The sequence below is a fragment of the Salvelinus namaycush genome, chromosome 3 (assembly GCF_016432855.1).
Source record: "Salvelinus namaycush isolate Seneca chromosome 3, SaNama_1.0, whole genome shotgun sequence".
Taxonomy (NCBI): Eukaryota; Metazoa; Chordata; class Actinopteri; order Salmoniformes; family Salmonidae; genus Salvelinus; species Salvelinus namaycush.
This window is the reverse complement of record NC_052309.1, coordinates 65,697,304-65,716,638: the sequence shown is the minus strand read 5'-3', so window position 1 is coordinate 65,716,638 and position 19,335 is coordinate 65,697,304. Positions and strand designations below refer to the sequence as shown.

Below are 19,335 nucleotides of genomic sequence, written 5' to 3'. Positions count from 1 at the left end.
AGGAATGAGTTCTATTTTAGCCCTTGGCGTCGCAGACGCTCGTTGGTGCGCACGAGCAGTGTGGGTGCAATAATTGAATAACATGGATTTCTAAATTTAATTATGGATTTCTAAATTAAATTTATGCTGACCAGACGTGTCCGGTCTGGTCAGCATGTTAGCCTCCTCGAGCTTATTTTTTTAATCAAGGCATTTAAATCTTTCTGGCAAGTTATCGTTTCAATTAGCAAGTGTCGTTAATTGGTTGTTGAAGCATTTTGTAACGATTAAGTCAGTATGATGACACCTGTGAACAAAATGATATATTCCCTGAAATCTGCTCAGAGTTGAATGAATATTAAGTATTATCCAGAGACATATTGATAGTAATATTCACATTCACTCATACCTAATTCCCATTATGGTCCAGTGCTTTCAAATTAATTTTATCTCCTACATTTATCAAATCAGGCAAAGACACCATCCAAAAGAAACAAAGTCATGTTCATGGGCATAAAGCATTTTTTTTTTTTTTTTTTTTTTTTTAATTACAACATCTTGTTTGAAACACAAACCATAAGTGCTGCTGAAGCACTTTCAACACATCTCACTCTCCTAATGACCAATGTTTTTTTTCCTTTTATCTCCAACAGGTCTCCTTTCTATAGGATGCAACAGCAATCACATACAGATGGGAGACAGAGTCACTCTGCTCTGTTCAAATATGAGGCATGTCAATGTGAATGACAACGTCAACAGTTTGTAAAACTTTAGCCTGTTTTCTTGGGAATTTTTGGGGTGAAGTTGCAAAGAGAAACTGTCCTCAAATTATCCCAGTGGGAATCTAGAGGAGACAAACATGTCTGCTCTTCCTGGATAGTCCACACCACCCTCAGTCTTCTTCCAAACCAGCCCTACTATGAACAAACAATAGGATCCGCTCTGCAGTCCAGCAACCATGACCAAACTGTGGCACAGTGCATCTTTTGATTTTAGGGGATTGTGGCATGCAATTCCCCCACCCGTCTGTAGTACTCTCCCAAATAACAAGGCAGACGTTCACACAGAGGGGTGCTGCCTGGCACCAATCCAGCCGGTGTCTCCTCTCTTGGACTCAGCTGGAAAGGACAGATTTATTTTCGGCAGGTCCGGTGGGGGGTCTGCTTTTTGGGCACCTCTACTCGACAGCGGCTCCGCTCGTCCAGCCAAGGCAGGTCAAAGCTCCTTCAAGGGTGAATAGAGAAACACAGGGGTTTAGGTTAGGAAGCAAGCACTCTGATTGTATTCAAGTGATGTTTGGCTTGGTGTTATTTAAGAACCAGTGTGTATGACTCAACTCACCGTCTTGACAGCTTTGGCAGAGGTCGGCCAAACACCACCACTGGAAGGTGGGGGGTGATCATGAGGGACTCCACTGAGAGAGAAAGAACACCTTCATAAGTGATAAGTCCAAGACCCTGCTCAGTATTTCAACTGACTACATTTAATCTCAACAGACATTACTAATGGGATAGTTGCTTTTTGGACAGATCTATAAAATAAAATAAAAATTATTGGTCACATACACATATTTAGCAGATGTTATTGCGGGTGTAGTGAAATGCTTGTGTTCCTAGCTCCAACAGTGCAGTAGTATCTAACAATTCAGTGTATAGGTGGGCTTACCATCCTCGGCTTCTGGGTAGAAGGAGAACACTTCTGGCTCACTCTCTTGGATACCCTTCCTCTTGTTCATGCGCTGCTGCAGTCGCTGGAACATCCGCTGCTCACGGATCCGCTGGATGTCCCATCTACGAGAGGAGAATGAAGGAGAGTGAAGAACACAGCGACGGAAGGTCAAAATAAGGAACACAAAAATAAGGAGAAAGGCAGAAGAGGTATGCCAGAGAAACATACTGACTCATAGCAAGAGTTGGTCAGACATGTAAACAGAGCATAGTGAAAACTCCAGCCCTCCCTTACCTCTTCCTTCTCTTCTCATCCAGTTCATGCTTCGAGTGGCGCTTCAGGAAGACATTGTCATCCAGATTCTGTAAGAGAAAACAGTTGGACTTTAGACCTCCTGACCAGGGGTCCAATCTGGACTACCACCAGCCTAGGGCTTCAAACAGTGCAAGACAAGTACCCACCTCAGGGATATCAGATGCCGCCTCCTCTCCCAGGGGCTCCATAAGGTTTTCCTTCCATGAGGGAACTGTGTACAAGAGGGAGAAGGTCATTCCACCACCCATGCAATTTTACAAATCCTGTTTAACACACATTTTACAAAATATAAAGCAACAAAAAGTAATCATGTGGCCTATTACAAAATACTTAGGCCCAAGTCTCAGCCTTTATGTGCTGTTCATACTTATTTTGCCCGTTTCCCTATTTTTTGGGATCCAAAACAACCATTTCATGACAGTTTGTAACACTCACTGGCCACAGGCTCCTCCTTCTTGGGTGAGGGCTCCCGCGAAGTTGGTGACAGGGGAGGCACATGCCAGCGACACAGGTACATGTCTGTGGTGGACAGGTAGTCCAGTTCCTCAGTGGCGGCCGAGCTGGTCCCAGGAAACCCATCTGAAAACTCTTCCCCGTCCAGAGGCTCCTCTTTGGGGAGCAGCGCCTCGTTGTGTGGGGACTGGGAGGCCTTGGCTTGGGCACGTCGTTTGGCTGCCCTGGGGTCCTGGAAGAGGAAACGCCTACTGGCAAGAACAAAAACAACCTTTAGAGGAATTGCGTGAGGAACAATAAGGGGCTTTGCATGCATCTACAGTACATAGATATATCTATCCATGTATGGATCTAGGACAGGCCTGGGCCCGCGACCTGATTCAACACGGCCCGCGGAATCATGCTCAGATCAAAGAATTTGCCATAGTAAAGTTTTGAAAAACTTATTTGTTATTCAAACTAAAAGCCCAATGAATAATTGCCTTTGTGTAATGATTTAACTCCCACCACTTGTGGGACATTTATTTTGAAGGCACGTATAAATAACAACTGCACGAGGACATACATTGACTGACAGGCTGACACACACGCCACAGTCACAAACAATAGCTAACTAGAAATTGCGCAAAAATTAGTTTCAAAGATTTAAAAGAAAAGAAAAGTAGACAATGAATGTAGGATGTTCCAGCAAAAGTGGACATCAAAATAGTCATGGCCAAAAGTTTTGAGAATGACACAAAAATAAATTTTTTAAGTCTGCTGCCTCAGTTTGTATGATGGCAATTTACATATACTCCAGAATGTTATGAAGAGTGATCAGATGAATTGCAATTAATTGCAAAGTCCCTCTTTGCCATGCAAATGAACTGAATCCCCCAAAAAACATTTCCACTGCATTTCAGCCATGCCACAAAAGGACCAGCAGACATCATGTCAGTGATTCTCTCCTTAACACAGGTGTGAGTGTTGACGAGGAAAAGGCTGGAGATCACTCTGTCATGCTGATTGAGTTCGAATAACAGACTGGAACTTCAAAAGGAGGGTGGTGCATGGAATCATTGTTCTTCCTTTGTCAACCATGGTTACCTGCAAGGAAACACATGCTGTCATCATTGATTTGCACAAAAAGGGTTTCACAGGCAAGGATATTGCTGCCAGTAAGATTGCACCTAAATCAACCATTTATCGGATCATCAAGAACTTCAAGGAGAGCGGTTCAATTGTTGTGAAGGAGGCTTCAGGGCGCCCAAGAAAGTCCAGCAAGCGCCAGGACCGTCTCCTAAAGTTGATTCAGCTGCGGGATCGGGGCACCACCAGTACAGAGCTTGCTCAGGAATGGCAGCAGGCAGGTGTGAGTGCATCTGCACGCACAGTGATGCAAAGACTTTGAGGATGGCCTGGTGTCAAGAAGGGCAGCAAAGAAGCCACTTCTCTCCAGGAAAAACATCAGGGACAGACTGATATTCTGCAAAAGGTATAGGGGTTGGACTGCTGAGGACTGGGGTAAAGTCATTTTCTCTGATGAATCCCCTTTCCGATTGTCCGGAGAAGACAAGGTGAGCTGCTACCATCAGTCCTGTGTCATGCCAACAGTAAAGCATCCGGAGACCATTCATGTGTGGGGTTGCTTCTCAGCTAAGGGAGTGGGCTCACTCACAATTTTGCCTAAGAACACAGCCATGAATAAAGAATGGTACCAACACATCCTCCGAGGGCATCTTCTCCCAACCATCCAGGAACAGTTTGGTGACGAACAATGCCTTTTCCAGCATGATGGAGCACCTTGCCATAAGGCAAAAGTGATAACTAAGTGGCTCGGGGAACAAAACATTGATATTTTCTGCTCCATGGCCAGGAAACTCCCCAGACCTTAATCCCATTGAGAACGTGTGTTCAATCCTTAAGAGGCGTGTGGACAAACAAAACCCCACAAATTCTGACAAACTCCAAGCATTGATTATGCAAGAATGGGCTGCCATCAGTCAAGATGTGGCCCATAAGTTAATTGACAGCATGCCAGGGCGGATTGCAGAGGTCTTGAAAAAGAAGGGTCAACACCGCAAATATTGACTCTTTGCATCAACTTCATGTAATTGTCAAAAGCCTTTGACACTTATGAAATGCTTGTAATTATACTTCAGTATTCCATAGTAACATCTGACAAAAATATCTAAAGACACTGACGCAGCAAACTTTGAACATTTATTTGTGTCATTCTCAAAACTTTTGGCCACGACTGTACTTCTTTATTGAGGTAAAGGGAAAGCTGTGTGCTTAGTGTGCAAAGAGAGCATCGCTGTCTTGAAAGACTGCAACTTGTCCCGACAATTCCAGACGAAGCATGCAGAGAAATATAGGAATATGTCTTCTGAGCAGAGGGCAGGTGCATCGAAAGAATTGCTTTCTCAGTTGCAAAAGCAGCAAGGACCTTTAACAAAACTGCATTCAGCAAATTATGGAATTGCGAGAGCTAGCTATGTACTGTCCCACAAAATTGCTAAACATAGCAAGCCATTCACTGAGGGCGAATTCATTAAAGAATGTTTAATTAACTCTGCAACAATACTTTTCCCCGACAAGAAAGAGCTGTTTGAAAATGTTTCCCTGTCAAGACGTACAGTGACACGGCGTGTTAAGGACATTGCAGAGAATATGGAACAACAGTTGAAAGAGAAGGATTTCACCTATTTCTCCTTGGCGCTGGATGAGGTTCACATGACACGGCGCAGTTGTTGATATTTTTACGAGGCATAACCCCAGACTTTGAAATTACAGAGGAGCTTCAGCGCAGTCAACGAAGAGCACAACCACAGGGAAAGATTTATTGGAGGAGGTTAATAAGTGTGTGGCAAAGCTGAGACTGAGTTTTGAAAAGTTATCCAGTGTGACCACTGATGCTTGCCCAAACTTGACAGGAACACATGTTGGCCTTTTCAAAAGGATACAAGATCAAGTAGCTGAGTTGAACCCAGATCAGAAAATGATTTTCCTGCATTGCATTATCCATCAGGTGGTGCTCTGTAAATGTGTTCTGAAAATGAGCCATGTTGTAGATACAGTCATTAAAGTGGTAAACTTCAAAACTGCTAAATCTTTAAACCACAGGCAGTTTGTCTCACTGTTGGAAGACAGAGTCAGGTCATGCAGATCTCCCCTAACACACAAACGTGAGATGGCCGAGTTTGTGGAAGGAGCTTGTAATATGATTCTGGCCCGCAATGGCAAAATATATTCTAATGTGGCTCTCCATGGAAAAGAATTGCCCAGGCCTGATCTAGGAAGTATGTCATATCATGAAGTTAAAAAAAAAAAAAAAAAAAACTGAATGTGGAGCCCTACCGTTTGTGGCCCTTGCCTCCTCTGCCAAAATTCAGCGTTCGGGGTGTATGGCTGCTGCAGCACTCAGACAGCCCCTGCCCCTCTGGTGTCCCTGGCATTGCCACCTGGTCTTCCTGCCGGCTAGGGATGTGGTTGGGGCGCTGGTCACACCCATCCTTCTTACCTAGCTGCAGACGGCGCTCCATGCGCTCGATCCGCGCCATGAGCTGCAGTAGTGATAAAACGCGTCACGTCAGTGGGGCTAAAGTGAGGTTTATACCCCCTTATGATTTGGCATTTAAATAGTTTGTCTTGAAGGGTAGCCTATTCTCTTCAACACTTGTGAGATTTACAGTCCACAAGAGTACAACAAAAAAAGTATATGTGTTTGAGGCCGATTTAGTTGACTTCAATAACCTTACACTTCATAGAAACAATGATGTCATAATAGTGCTGCACTGCTATTACATCACAATACCACTGGTGGCATTGTGGAGCTGGCCTAGGTTGGAGGGAAAATACCTGCTGCTGGTTATTCTGGAAAATTCAATTTTTCACAAAATATGCTGACCAGGTTTGACAATTGAAATGTTATACATTTGTGTTTGCTAGCATACCATTTCCTTCTCAGCTTTGAGGTCATCTATCTCCTTGCTCTTGGACTGGAGCTGCTGTTGCTGTTGTTCAATGAGTTCTAGTTGGAGGAGGAGGATCTGGCGTATGCAGCTGGTCTGTGTAGGGGAGTGACCAGGTCCTTTCCTAATATTCCCTCTTTTGCCATCTGGGCTGTGTTCTGATGACTGTGCCACCATGATTGATGCAGTAGCAGCCCCTCTGACCTCCCTGCCACACACTGCATCGTCCCGGGGCTGTTTGATAGTGTTGAGCACTGCAAGGTCTGTCTTGCCCATATTGCTGTTTGTCTGTCCTAGTAGTGTCTTGCTCTTGACTGGTGTGGTGCCGTCGCCCCCCATTGGTTTGCCATGGGGAGTTTGGGCTCCAAAGATCACCCAGTTCTCCTCTTGCCCAGACCCAAGCCCAGGGTTCTGTCCAGATCCAGGCCTGCAGGTAATCGGTCCCTGTCCTGGCACCACCTTGGCTTTCCCCTGGAGCTGCTGGCCGCTGCTGTTGTGGATACTGCCCAGCACGTTTGGGACTCCGATGACATATTCACTTGGCTCCCTCCTCAGGCCAATGAAGGAATCTGGTGTTCCTCCTGCTGGAGCTTTGACCAAATCAATCTTCCCTACTGTGTCTAGCTTATATCCTCCACTTGTGAACACAGTGGATGTCATTGTCGTGGCAATCCCACCGCCAGAACCCTTGCCAACCAACGCCCACCAATGTCCTCCTGACAGGGGCGTTGGTGGCACAAAAAGCTTGATCTCACACCGTGGATGCCGTTTCTCCTCAGCAGTGGGCTGTCTAGATGTCCATGCAAGCCTGAAATACAAGGGAGGGATGTCAGATGGGCACACAGTTAATTCAACATAGACACAAGGTTATCAGGCATAAATTAACAAAAATCAAATGTTGAGATAGACAGGAAATCAGCCACAATGGCCTCTCTTACAGCAGATATAGCCCAACTAAGAAAGCCACTTTGCTAATAACGTTAGCGTTCTCAATCTCTGGTAGCTACAATTTCCCTCACGCATTTCTATACGCCCATGAATAATCTGTATGATATTGACACATGAACCAACAAACTGACACAATAACAACAATCGAGCAACCCGGAGATAAACTGACTTGCATCTCAACAATACAGGCATTCCTAGCAGAGGAGGTAGTTAGCTAACTTATACAATCATTAAAGAGTTTAGTTTCGTCGGCTACCCAATGATGTGTATAATTGACCTAGCCGGTGTTTGAAGAAAACATTATGCTGGGACTGGCAATTTCTTGGTTACAAGGGAAACAGTAATAGAATAACAAACGTTACAGCTGAGCTGCAGTCGCTTAGTTGGCTAACTGGTTAGCCAAGTCCTCCATTTTAGGTCCGCAGCAAAGAGCAAAACAATGACAGCCACTTTGCCTTCAACCAACCCGGTCTCATTTGACGCCATTTTAACTTTAAACGCTTTACAAAGTTACGTTTTTCTCTTGAACGTTATAACACATTGTGCTTTACACTTATGACTAAATGCCACCTACCTATTTGATATTCTCTGTACTCATCCGAACTCACCTATCGCCTTGATGCCCCCCTTCTCGGGTCGTTTAAAAAATAATGATACTGCGCATGCGTTCCTTGTATGCTCGCCTCTGATTGGTCAATTAGCCAGCGGTTGCACTGAGCTCAAAAGATTTCCCAAGAATAAAAATGCCAAGACAAATGAATATTCCTACCTAATTTTTATGATTGTTACAATTTGTTGTAGTTAATATATCGTGTACAATCATGCAACCATGATAAAATTGTTATGGTCGAGAGAGTTCTTGTCATATTTTCTCTATTCACACTGGGATTAGGTGCAACCAATTGGTAACTGGCTCAGTCACCACCAATTTTTTTAAATTAAATTTTTAAATACTGTGGAACGGGTACAGCTATGGCATTTCATCTGCTTGCTTGATATTAGTTTGGGCTCTTCTCTATTTGGGGAGAGGACAATTCTGGGCTCCCTAATTCACTATCTTGTAAGGGAGTTATGTTTATTGAAGATTAGTTGAAGATAAACCATTACATGTTAACACTTTTCTTATAAATTAGTTAATATCTCAACATATTCTACAGTAGAGACCACAGGCTGTTACATTGGTGTTAGTCACTGTGGATCAATGCTGCTCTTTTACCACAAGAGGGCATACTGAAACGGGTGTCAGTCCCACCCATCATTGTGAAGTAGCATTCAGGTGCAACACCTGTTTTTAGTAAACGGTTTTTCATAAGCATGCATGGATAGGCCAACTTCCAAAAAGTAATAGCCTACTACAATATTTTAACAATAACCTATTAATACAAAGAAACATTCAAAAAAAAAAAGGTATGCCTCGTGCTTAGGTCGTTTTTCCCGAATAGACTATAGCCTAGGCCTATAATATGGAGAAAAACAAATCCAAGATTATGTGGCGCTTCTTCCCTCACATGTCTCTCTACCTCTCCTCTGAGAAGTGTTTACATTGATGTAGCCTATGACTGAGTGATGCTACAATCTAAAGTGGTATTTTCTCCATGAAAATTGCAGAGAATCGGCTCCCACTCAAGTATGCCTGGTCGTAACAGCGCCCCTGTCACGTGGACAAGCCCGGTAACCATGCATATCCGCTGCAGTGTTTATTCGTGTCGACACTCCTCTCACGCTCTCGAGCTGGCAGAGCCGTCCACTGTGCCATATCGCTCACATGAAGCACCGGGACCTCGCGACAAAATATGCACCTAAGGATGATATATATGTTTTACATACATATTTATGGAATATCTACATAGGCGTACAGAGGCCCATTATCAGCAACCATCACTCCTGTGTTCCAATGGCACGTTGTGTTAGCTAATCCAAGTTTATCATTTTAAAAGGCTAATTGATCAGTAGAAAACCCTTTTGCAATTATGTTAGCAAAAAACTGTTGTTCTGAATAAAGATGCAATAAAACTGGCCTTCTTTAGACTAGTTGAGTATCTGGAGCGTCTCAGTGAAGACGTAACTGAAGTAAAAGTAGGTCACATAGCGAGGCTTGCCGCCTACCCAACCTACTGTTCGTGTGACTCACCGACAGTAAATGGGTGGGCTCAACCATACTGCAGACATTGGGCAACAGTATAGTCAAATGGTGCAAATGTTATACCTCTCTTCTCTGGTATATAATTAAGCAATAAGGCACGAGGGGTTGTGGTATATGGCCAATATACCACGGCTATGGGCTGTTCTTACACACTGGTGGAGTGCCTGGACACAGCCCTTAGCCGTGGTATATTGGCCATAAACCACAAACCCCAGAGGTTTCCTTGTTGCTAATTTAAACTGGTTACCAACATAATTAGAGCCATAAAAATACATGTTTTGTCATACCCCTGTTATATGGTCTGATATACCACGGCTGTCAGCCAATCAGCATTTAGGCTCGACCCACCCAGTTTATAATCAAGCATGTCTCATACTCAAAATACTAAGTAATTAGTCCAGCTAGTAGTGTTTTATGAACGTATCCAATGTGTCCTTATTTTTCTCAAAAATAATAGGGACATGTTGTATAGGCCTAGAGTGTTTGGACATCAAGTTCATTTTAAAATTCACAATAACCTTAGGAAAAAATTATAATTCATTTATTCCAATAAAATAACAACATTGTAAGCTATCCATAATGCACAGTCCATAGCAAAGCACACACATCCCTGGGTCCCTAGTCTTTTCAGTTCTCTGCAGCTAGCGACTGGAACGAACTGCAACAAACACTCAAATTGGACAGTTTTATCTCAATCTCTTCATTCAAAGACTCAATCATGGACAATCTTAATGACAGTTGTGGCTGCTTTGCGTGATGTATTGTTGTCTCTACCTTCTTGCCATTTGTGCTGTTGTCTGTACCCAATAATGTTTGTGCCATGTTTTGTGCTATTACCATGTTGTGTTGCAACCATGTTGTTGTCATGTTGTGTTGCTACCATGCTGTGTTGTCATGTGTTGCTCCCTTGCTATGTTGTTGTCTTAGGTCTGTCTTTATGTAGTGTTGTGTTGTCTCTCTTGTCGTGATGTGTGTTTTGTCCTATATTTATATATATTTACTTTTAATCCCAGCCCCCGTCCTCGCAGGAGGCATTTTGCCTTTCGGTAGACCGTCATTGTAAATAAGATTTCTTTCTTAACTGACGTGCCTAGTTAAATAAAATAAATAGAGGAAACCTCTCACACTATCCTCAATTGGATCAGCATCCATATGACATACAGAAGAAAACATTAAAACCTCATTTACATTCTTGACAAGAATATCTAGTGATCAATTAGCCTTTTAAAATGATAAACTTGAATTAGCTAACACAACGTGCCATTGGAACACAGGAGTGATGGTTGCTGATAATGGGCCTCTGTACGCCTATGTAGATATTCTATTAAAAAAAATCTGCCGTTTCCAGCTACAATAATCATATCCAACATTAACAATGCCTACACTCTATTTCTTATCAATTTGATGTTATTTTAATGGACAAAAAAATGTGCTTTTCTTTCAAAAACAAGGACATTTCTAAGTGACCCCAAACTTTTGAACGGTAGTGTATATATATATGTAGTACCAGTCAAAAGTTTGGACACGCCTAATCATTCAAGGGTTTTTCTTTATTTTTTACAATTTTCTACATTGTAAAATAATAGTGAAGACATCAGAACGATGAAATAATACATATGGAATCATGTAGTAACCAAAAAAGTGTTAAACAAATATATTTTATATTTGAGATTCTTCAAAGTAGCCACCCTTTGCCTTGATGACAGCTTTGCACACTCTAGGTATTCTCTCAACCAGCTTCATGAGGAATGTTTTTCCAAAAGTCTTGAAGGAGTTCCCACATATGCTGAGCACTTCTTGGCTGCTTTTCCTTCACTCTGCGGTCCAACTCATTCCAAACCATCTCAATTGGGTTGGGGTCGGGTGATTGTGGAGGCCAGGTCATCTGATGCAGCACTACATCACTCTACTCTATCACATCACTCTACAGTACAAAAAAAAAGTATGAATGTATGTACTTGTAAGTCGCTCTGGATAAGAGCGTCTGCTAAATGACTTAAATGTAAATGTAAATGTACTTCTTGGTCAAATAGCCCTTACACAGCCTTGAGGTGTGCTGGATCATTGTCCTGTTGGAAAATAAATGATAGTCCCACTAAGCGCAAACCAGATGGGATGGCATATCGCTGTAGAATGCTGTGGTAGCCATGCTGGTTAAGTGTGCCTTGAATTCTAAATAAATCCTGACAGTGTCACCAGCAAAGCACCCTCACACCATCTCACCTCCTCCTCCATGCTTCATGGTGGGAACAACACATGCGGAGATCATCCGTTCACCTACTCTGCGTCTCACAAAGGCACTGACTCATCAGACCAAAGGATAGATTTCCACCGGTCTAATGTCTTTTGCTTGTGTTTCTTGGCCCAAGCAAGTCTCTTCTTATTATTAGTGTCCTTTAGTAGTGATTTCTTTGCTGCATTTTGACCATTAAGGCCTGATTCACGCAGTCTCCTCTGAACAGTTGATGTTGAGATGTGTCTGTTACTTGAACTCTGTGAAGCATTTATTTGGGCTGCAATTTCTGAGGCTGGTAACTCTAATGAACTTATCCTCAGCAAAAGAGGTAACTCTGGGTCTTCCTTTCCTGTGGCGGTCCTCATGAGAGCCAGTTTCATCATAGCGCTTGATGGTTTTTGCGACTGCACTTGAAGAAACTTTCAAAGTTCTTGAAATTTCCAGGGTTGACTGACCTTCATGTCTTATTGTAATGATGGCTGTTGTTTCTCTTTGCTTACTTGAGCTGTTCTTGCCATAATATGGACTTGGTCTTTTACCAAATAGAGCTATCTTCTGTATACCACTACTACCTTGTCACAACACAACTGATTGGCTCAAACGCATTAAGATAAAAGTTAATTTGTGGAATTTATTTCTAACAAGGCACACATGTTAATTGAAATGCATTCCAAGTGACTACCTCATGAAGCTGGTTGAGAAAATGACAAGAGTGTGCAAAGCTGTCATCGAGGCAAAGGGTGGCTACTTTGAAGAATCTCAAATATAAAATATATTTTGATTTATTTAACACTTTTTTGGTTCCTACATGATTCCATATGTCTTATTCAATCATTTTGATGTCTTCACTATTCTTCTACAAAGTAGAAAATAGTCTAAATAAATAAAAACCCTTGAATGAGTAGGTGTGTCCAAACTTTTGACTGGTACTGTATATGGCTACTCATGCATAAACATTCATCTCTCATAAGTAGGTGTGGTTAGTTACAAGATATGGGCATAGTGGCCCTCCTCATTTACAAGGGGTGGCTGTATGCCAAGTCTCTCTCTCTCAAACCTACTGGAAGGTAGCTCTCCAGGAAGAGTGTTGGAACCATTCTATTCATACATAAACAGACAGATAGACAAGACAGAGACAGGCAGACACAGTTGACACATCAAATTAAGAAATAGTTCATGCACCTGACCATGCATAAGCTATAACAACTTTTTTGTATAACTTGACCACTGACATATTTAGCATGGGACGTCGATGTTAGGTCACTTACATTTTGTAGCTCTGCAACACAGCAACATAACACTACAAAAAACAACAGCAATTGAATGGGCTACCGAAACAGTGGTTAGGTGTGTGACCTGAGAATTGAAGAGGTAAATTGGTGGCCTGTTGAAAAGTATAGCCTGAATTATTAAAAGAAAAATAAAATGGGAAAAAATTAAGGTAGGCTGAATTCTCAACCTCATCAAGCAAAATATTGACATTTTGAAACTGCAATTCCCAATACAGTGTCTAAATTAAGGCTGTCCAAAGTCATAATTTGGAGTGTCTCATAAAAGCCTGTACGGCAAGGTTCTCAAAGGAATCAAATCGTGAAGAAACCTTTTTCATTATGGTCTCAAAAGTCGCCATGGCGTGCTGAAAGTGTTTTTCTTTCAAACGTCATTCATTCAAGGCGAGCCGGTGATAAAAGATCAACTTATGGAGATCAAATGTTTCATCAAATAATAATAATCACAGTGGTTGTCGAGGCTGCAACACGTCAGCACCTCAGGAGTAAATGTCAGTTGGCTTTTCATAGCCGATCATTCAGAGTATCTCTACCGCTCCTGCTATCTCTAGAGAGTTGAAAACAGCAGTATGCTGAACAAATAGAACAAGTAGCCAGTTAAAGCCTACACACCAATCTGTGTGATACTCGTGTGCCTTATAAAGGGAATAATAACCTATTAGTAGCTTACGATTCTTCAAATTATTTCACTTATAGCAATAGAACTTGGAGCAAAAAATGTGCATCTCCCAATCATCCCCAAATATGGAGTTTGGCAACGTGCACTGGGTTGCTTCATCTCATCTCTGAGACAGATCTTGTGGAGCTGCTGGCTATAGTACAGACCTTTACTGAACACCAAACTTTCCTACCCCAATAGATGAGATAGGCTTTTCAGGTCATGCTGTCTGGGAAACTAGCATGATGGGGACATTGGCTCTCCAGGCCAAGGGCATCCCTGCCCAAATAGGCAGACAGTGACAGGTAGTAAGAGATGGCTTAGATCAGGGGTGTCAAAGTCAAATGGACGGAGGGCCAAATAAAAAATTTAGCTACAAGCCGAGGGCCGGACTGTTCGAATGTTCATTGAAAAATTTTTAAATGACGCATATAGTCTAGTGAACCTAATTGAACCTACTGAAAACCTAACAAATATATTCCAATATGATCAGATAAATAAAGCAATATTTTCTTATGGCTCTGTCAGTAATCTTTAATTTTCAACAGACACAAAAGACAAATTTCCTTTATATAAAAATCCCCATAACATGAACATTAAATGAAAGAAACCGGTATTCAAGGCACCATCAGTAGCCTATATTTTCTATTTTAGCAAAAGTGGGCTAAATTTACTTCAAAGAAAAAAACAATAATAGCAATTTTCTATCATCCACTCAACTGAAATATTTTTAAAATATAATTGGATTGAAATACAATAAAATAAAGTGCAAAAATCTAGCCTTTTGTAGCCTTTGTTCCATGTCCATATTCTTGTTTTTGTCCGCGTGTTTCGTTTCATAATGTCGTCTCAGATTATACTCTTTCAGTACCGCCACACTTTCTCCACACAGAAGACACACAGGTTTTCCAGCTACCTCCGTGAACATATACTCCGACTCCCACCTTGTTTGAAACCCCCGGTTCTCAGTGTCCACCTTCCGTTTTGCCATTTTTGATGGGTATCTGAAAGTTAATTTTACTGTGATGCTGACGACTGCTGTGCCAATAAATATTGAAATGAAGCAGCCTACTGCTCGGTGCGTCACCGTTGCATTGTGGGAAATGTAGTATTGGTGCGTGTAAAAGATCTGCGGGCTGCCGGCTTGCTGCGGTCTGCGGGCCGGTTCTAATAATAAATCAAGATCATCCCAGGGGCCGTAAAAAACCTTCTCGCGGGCCGGATGTGGCCCGCGGGCCTTGACTCTGACATATGTGGCTTAGATGATAAGGAGGTCACAATTAAAGAGACAGAAAGCATAACGAATATAGGCCACCTATCTCCCTGTGCTTATTTTGGTCACACAAGTGCTCATTATGCACACATAAAAGACATGACTGACATTCCTGTTTAGGTCTATTTTTGATAGTGTGTTCTCTTATGTTAATCAATTTAGTCAATACATAACTAATGTTGGTTTGGGGTATTTAAGGTGGCTTGTGTTTTTTAAGCAAACCTTTTGTATTTGATTTCCAGTTGCTGCACTTCAAATGTTATACATTTATTTAAGTGATAATGCCCGAGAAACCGGTGTTTGAGGGATATATTGGCAGGTGCTGCTTCGAGGGCATTATCACATTATACAACGGGTTACCAACATATTCAAATGATGATTTACATATTTTCCTTAAAAACGTTATTTTGATGAATTTATTCATACTATTTCATCCTTCCACAAGATATCATCTTGACACAAATCTGGGGTTACTACTGTTATGTTTGTTCCTTATATAATGATAAACCGGGGCGTGGGTTTAATGAACATATACTTCAGCTAGAAAACTCCATGTTTAGCCATGCAAGGCATTCTTTAACCATCTCCCGCGCCCGCATAGTCTGCTGGGTAACGTAGTCTAAATGTTATTAACGCATAACAACACAACTACGCAAACCGGCAGAAATCTATGGTTGCTACCCAAGCCGGCTGGTCACGAGTCGTTCAGTCTTTTTGATTTGTATCTGTGGACGCGACCCAGTCGTTCGTTCTAAATGTTCCAATTGCCATACTTGCTGGCAACATTCTTATGGCTAACTTACAGTCACGTCATAAAGTGCAGCAAGAATAACAGCAAAGTAGCCGTATTTGCATTTGTTTAAGCTGTTTTCTAGTGACATTTATAAAGTGCCTGGCTGGGCTGATAAAACAGTGGATTGCGCAGTCAGATGGAACAGAGTAAATAAACATTTTAACTTCGTAGATTTAGCCGGTGGTAACTTGTGGAATAGACACCGGCTGGAATGTGGTTTTAACAAATCAGCATTCAGGATTAGACCCACCCTGTTGTATAATTAATCGTGGGTCTGATATACAGTCTCCAAAGGGATCATCATCAATCTATAGAAAATAATTAATTTAAGGCCAATTATTTAGGCCTACGCTAATTTGCAGAGTTGTGGACTCGAGTCACATGACATGGACTCAAGTCACAAATTTGATGACTTGAGAGTGGACTTGATAGAAAATAAAATAACTTGAGACTTGACTTGGAGCCTCAAGATTCGGGACTCGACTTTGACTTCGAACTGATGGCTTGAAATTATGTTGCCAGGTTTTGGAACATTTTGTCACTCATTTTGTTGCACAAAATCTCCATGGATTACTCTCCACGCAGCATCATCCTTGTCCTTCAACACAGGACAGGTGAGCTAGCAAACAGATTGCTGATTTGTACAGCCATAGGATCCGGTGCAGCACAAACGTCAAATTGTAGGGAGAGAGGATTGCCATAATAACTACAATAAGGAACTCCAAAAATAGTTTGGAATCAATAATATGAACCATTTACTTTGCAAGCTCACCAACAATTAGGCATCAAGCAACAATTACTAGCATAGGCCTACTAGTCTTTTGGTACGTCAAAATTGTTTTAAATTGATAATTTGATGCATTTGGAATTTGTTGCTAAAATTATTAATGTGTTTAATACGCACAGGAGGTGTGTCTCTCCACTTGCACTCTCCAAACTCCTGCCAGTGGAAAGCGCTTTGCTTGTTTAAAAGTTTGTGGTTGCTTTCACAAGTAAAATAAATGCATATGTGGTAAATCTATATTCCATCTAATCCTACAATAATTGTTAGCGTTTCATCATTCCATCCCGGTAACTTTTATTTCAACACATGTTTCATGTTTGATACCATACATTTTCATTTAGCCCACCGTTACTTACCCTCTGAGTGGGCGCGATGTTTATTGTGCACGTGAACATTAGCAAGACTCACGAGGTAGAAGTTCAATTTATTTCAAATCTATGTATGGTTTCTTTTGTTCATATTTCACGGGCTATGTCATAATTCCGTGTGTCTGTGTCCTACTTCTCTGTCTTTCTGGTTGTGCGTAATAGGAGTACGTGGGCATAGAAATAGACTACGTGGGCTGCACGCCATGCCTTGGAGTCAGTACGTTGAATATGATAAAAGGATTGTTCCATGTATGAATGGTGATGAAATATCATTAATAATCATAATTCTAATGTAACAATGGATGTGGAATATGCATTTTACATTGTAGAACTAGTTTATTGGTTGTAATTGCCAATTGGGTAATTGTGTGGTCCTGGGAGGGGCCAAATGCCTATACAGTGCATTCGGAAAGTATTCAGACCTCTTGACATTTTCCACATTTTGTTACGTTACAGACTTCTTCTAAAATGGCTTAAATTGTTTTTTCCCCCTCATCAATCTACACACAATACCTCAGAATGACAAGTAAAAACAGGTTATTGGACATTTTTGCAAATGTATAAAAAATAAATTGAAATATCAAATGTACATAGGTATTCAGAACCTTTACTCAGTACTTTGTTGAAGAACATTTGTCAGCAATTACAGCCTCGGGTTTTCTTGGGTATGACACTACAAGCTTGGCACACCAGTATTTGGGGAGTTTCTCCCATTCTTCATCCGCAGGTCCTCTCAAGCTCTTTCAGGTTAGATGGGGCGCGTTGAGGCACAGCTATTTTCAAGTCTCTCCAGAGATGTTTGAACAGGTTCAAGGCCAGGCTCTGGCTGTGCCACTCAAGGACATTCAGAGACTTGTCCCGAAGCCACTCCTGCATTGTCTTAGCTGTGTGCTTAGGGTCATTGTCCTGTTGGAAGGTGAACCTTCGCCCCTAGGCTCTAGGAAGAGTCTTGGTGGTTTGAAATGTCTTCCATTTAAGAATGATGGACTCCACTGTGTTCTTGGGGAGCTTCAATGCTGCAGAAATGTTTTGGTGCCCTTCCCCAGATCTGTGCTTCGACACAACCCTGTCTCAGAGCTCTACGGACAATTCCTTCGACCTCATGGCTTGGTTTTTGCTCTGACATGCACTGTCAACTGTGGGACCTTATATAGACAGGTGTGTGCCTTTCCAAACCATGTCCAATCAATTGAATTTACCACAGGTGGACTCCAATCAAGTTGTAGAAACATCTCAAGGATGACCAATGGAAACAGGATGCACCAGAGCTCAATTTCGAGTCTCATAGCAAAGGGTCTAAATCTTTATGTAAATAAGGTGATTCTGTTCTTTAATTTTTATAAATTTGCTAAAATATCCCAAAAACTGTTTTCGCTTTGTCATTATGGGGTATTGTGTGTAGATGGATGAGGATTTTTTTTTTAAAGTAATCTATTTTAGAATAAGGCTTTAACGAAACGAAATGTGGAAAAAGGGAAGGGGTCTGAATACTTTCCGAATGCACTGTACAGTCGTGGCCAAAAGTTTTGAGAATGACACAAATATACATTTTCACAAAGTCTGCTGCTTCAGTATCTTTAGATATTTTTGTCAGATGTTACTATGGATTACTGAAGTATAATTACAAGCATTTCATAAGTGTCAAAGGCTTTTATTGACAATTACATGAAGTTGATGCAAAGAGTCAATATTTGGAGTATAGGTGCAATCTTACTGGCAGCAATATCCTTGCCTGTGAAGCCCTTTTTATGCCAATCAATGATGACGGCAAATTTTTCCTTGCTGGAAACCATGGTTGATAGAGGAAGAACAATGATTCCAAGCACCACCCTCCTTTTGAAGCTTACAGTCTGTTATTCGAACTCAATCAGCATGACCGAGTGATCTCCAGCCTTGTCCTCGTCAACACTCACACCTGTGTTAACGAGAGAATTACTGACATGATGTCAGCTGGTCCTTTTGTGGCAGGGCTGAAATGCAGTGGAAATGTTTTTGGGGGATTCAGTTCATTTGCATAGCAAAGAGGACTTTGCAATTAATTGCAATTCATCTGATCACTCTTCATAACATTCTGGAGTATATGCAAATTGCCATCATACAAACTGAGGCAGCAGACTTTGTGAAAATTAATATTTGTGTCATTCTCAAAACTTTTGGCCACGACTGTATGTAGGCTACCTGTTTGACAGATTCAATGTGGTTTCTCAAGGGGAGGCCGTGCAGTCTTGCCCTCTACCTGTGTCTACCTGTGTCCCTGTTTTGCCTGACACAGAGGTTATTTCTTTTGGGCTATTGCCAGTGTATATTTTGTATGATATGGTACCTTCAACATGGGATCACCAAGACCTGTAAATAAATCTGCACTTGAACCTGCATTTTCTTCTGCTGATTTAATTCCCTTAGGACTGCTACAAAGTCCATATTTTACAATTACAGCATCGAAATGTGTTGTAGCCAAAATAATGAAAAGGGCTG

The 19,335-nt window shown here is 41.6% G+C and overlaps 1 protein-coding gene across 3 annotated transcripts; it reads right to left on the bottom strand.

Annotated features, from left to right (window-relative positions):
• Window positions 1-491: 491 nt before the first annotated feature.
• Window positions 492-7,966, bottom strand: LOC120035010 (male-specific lethal 1-like 1). Of its 3 annotated transcripts, none has more exons than XM_038981764.1 (9): window positions 7,925-7,966; window positions 6,351-7,176; window positions 5,755-5,960; window positions 2,398-2,666; window positions 2,109-2,173; window positions 1,942-2,009; window positions 1,645-1,769; window positions 1,321-1,393; window positions 492-1,203 (listed from the first exon to the last, which is right to left on the bottom strand). In XM_038981764.1, the coding sequence occupies exons 2-9, from the start codon at window positions 7,026-7,028 to the stop codon at window positions 1,113-1,115; spliced, it is 1,575 nt and encodes a 524-aa protein (XP_038837692.1). In that variant the 5' UTR covers window positions 7,029-7,176; window positions 7,925-7,966; the 3' UTR covers window positions 492-1,112. The 3 variants fall into 3 exon arrangements, with proteins under 3 accessions (XP_038837692.1, XP_038837683.1, XP_038837700.1); XM_038981755.1 differs by having other exon boundaries at window positions 7,891-7,952; XM_038981772.1 differs by having other exon boundaries at window positions 2,398-2,663; window positions 7,891-7,952.
• Window positions 7,967-19,335: the final 11,369 nt, after the last annotated feature.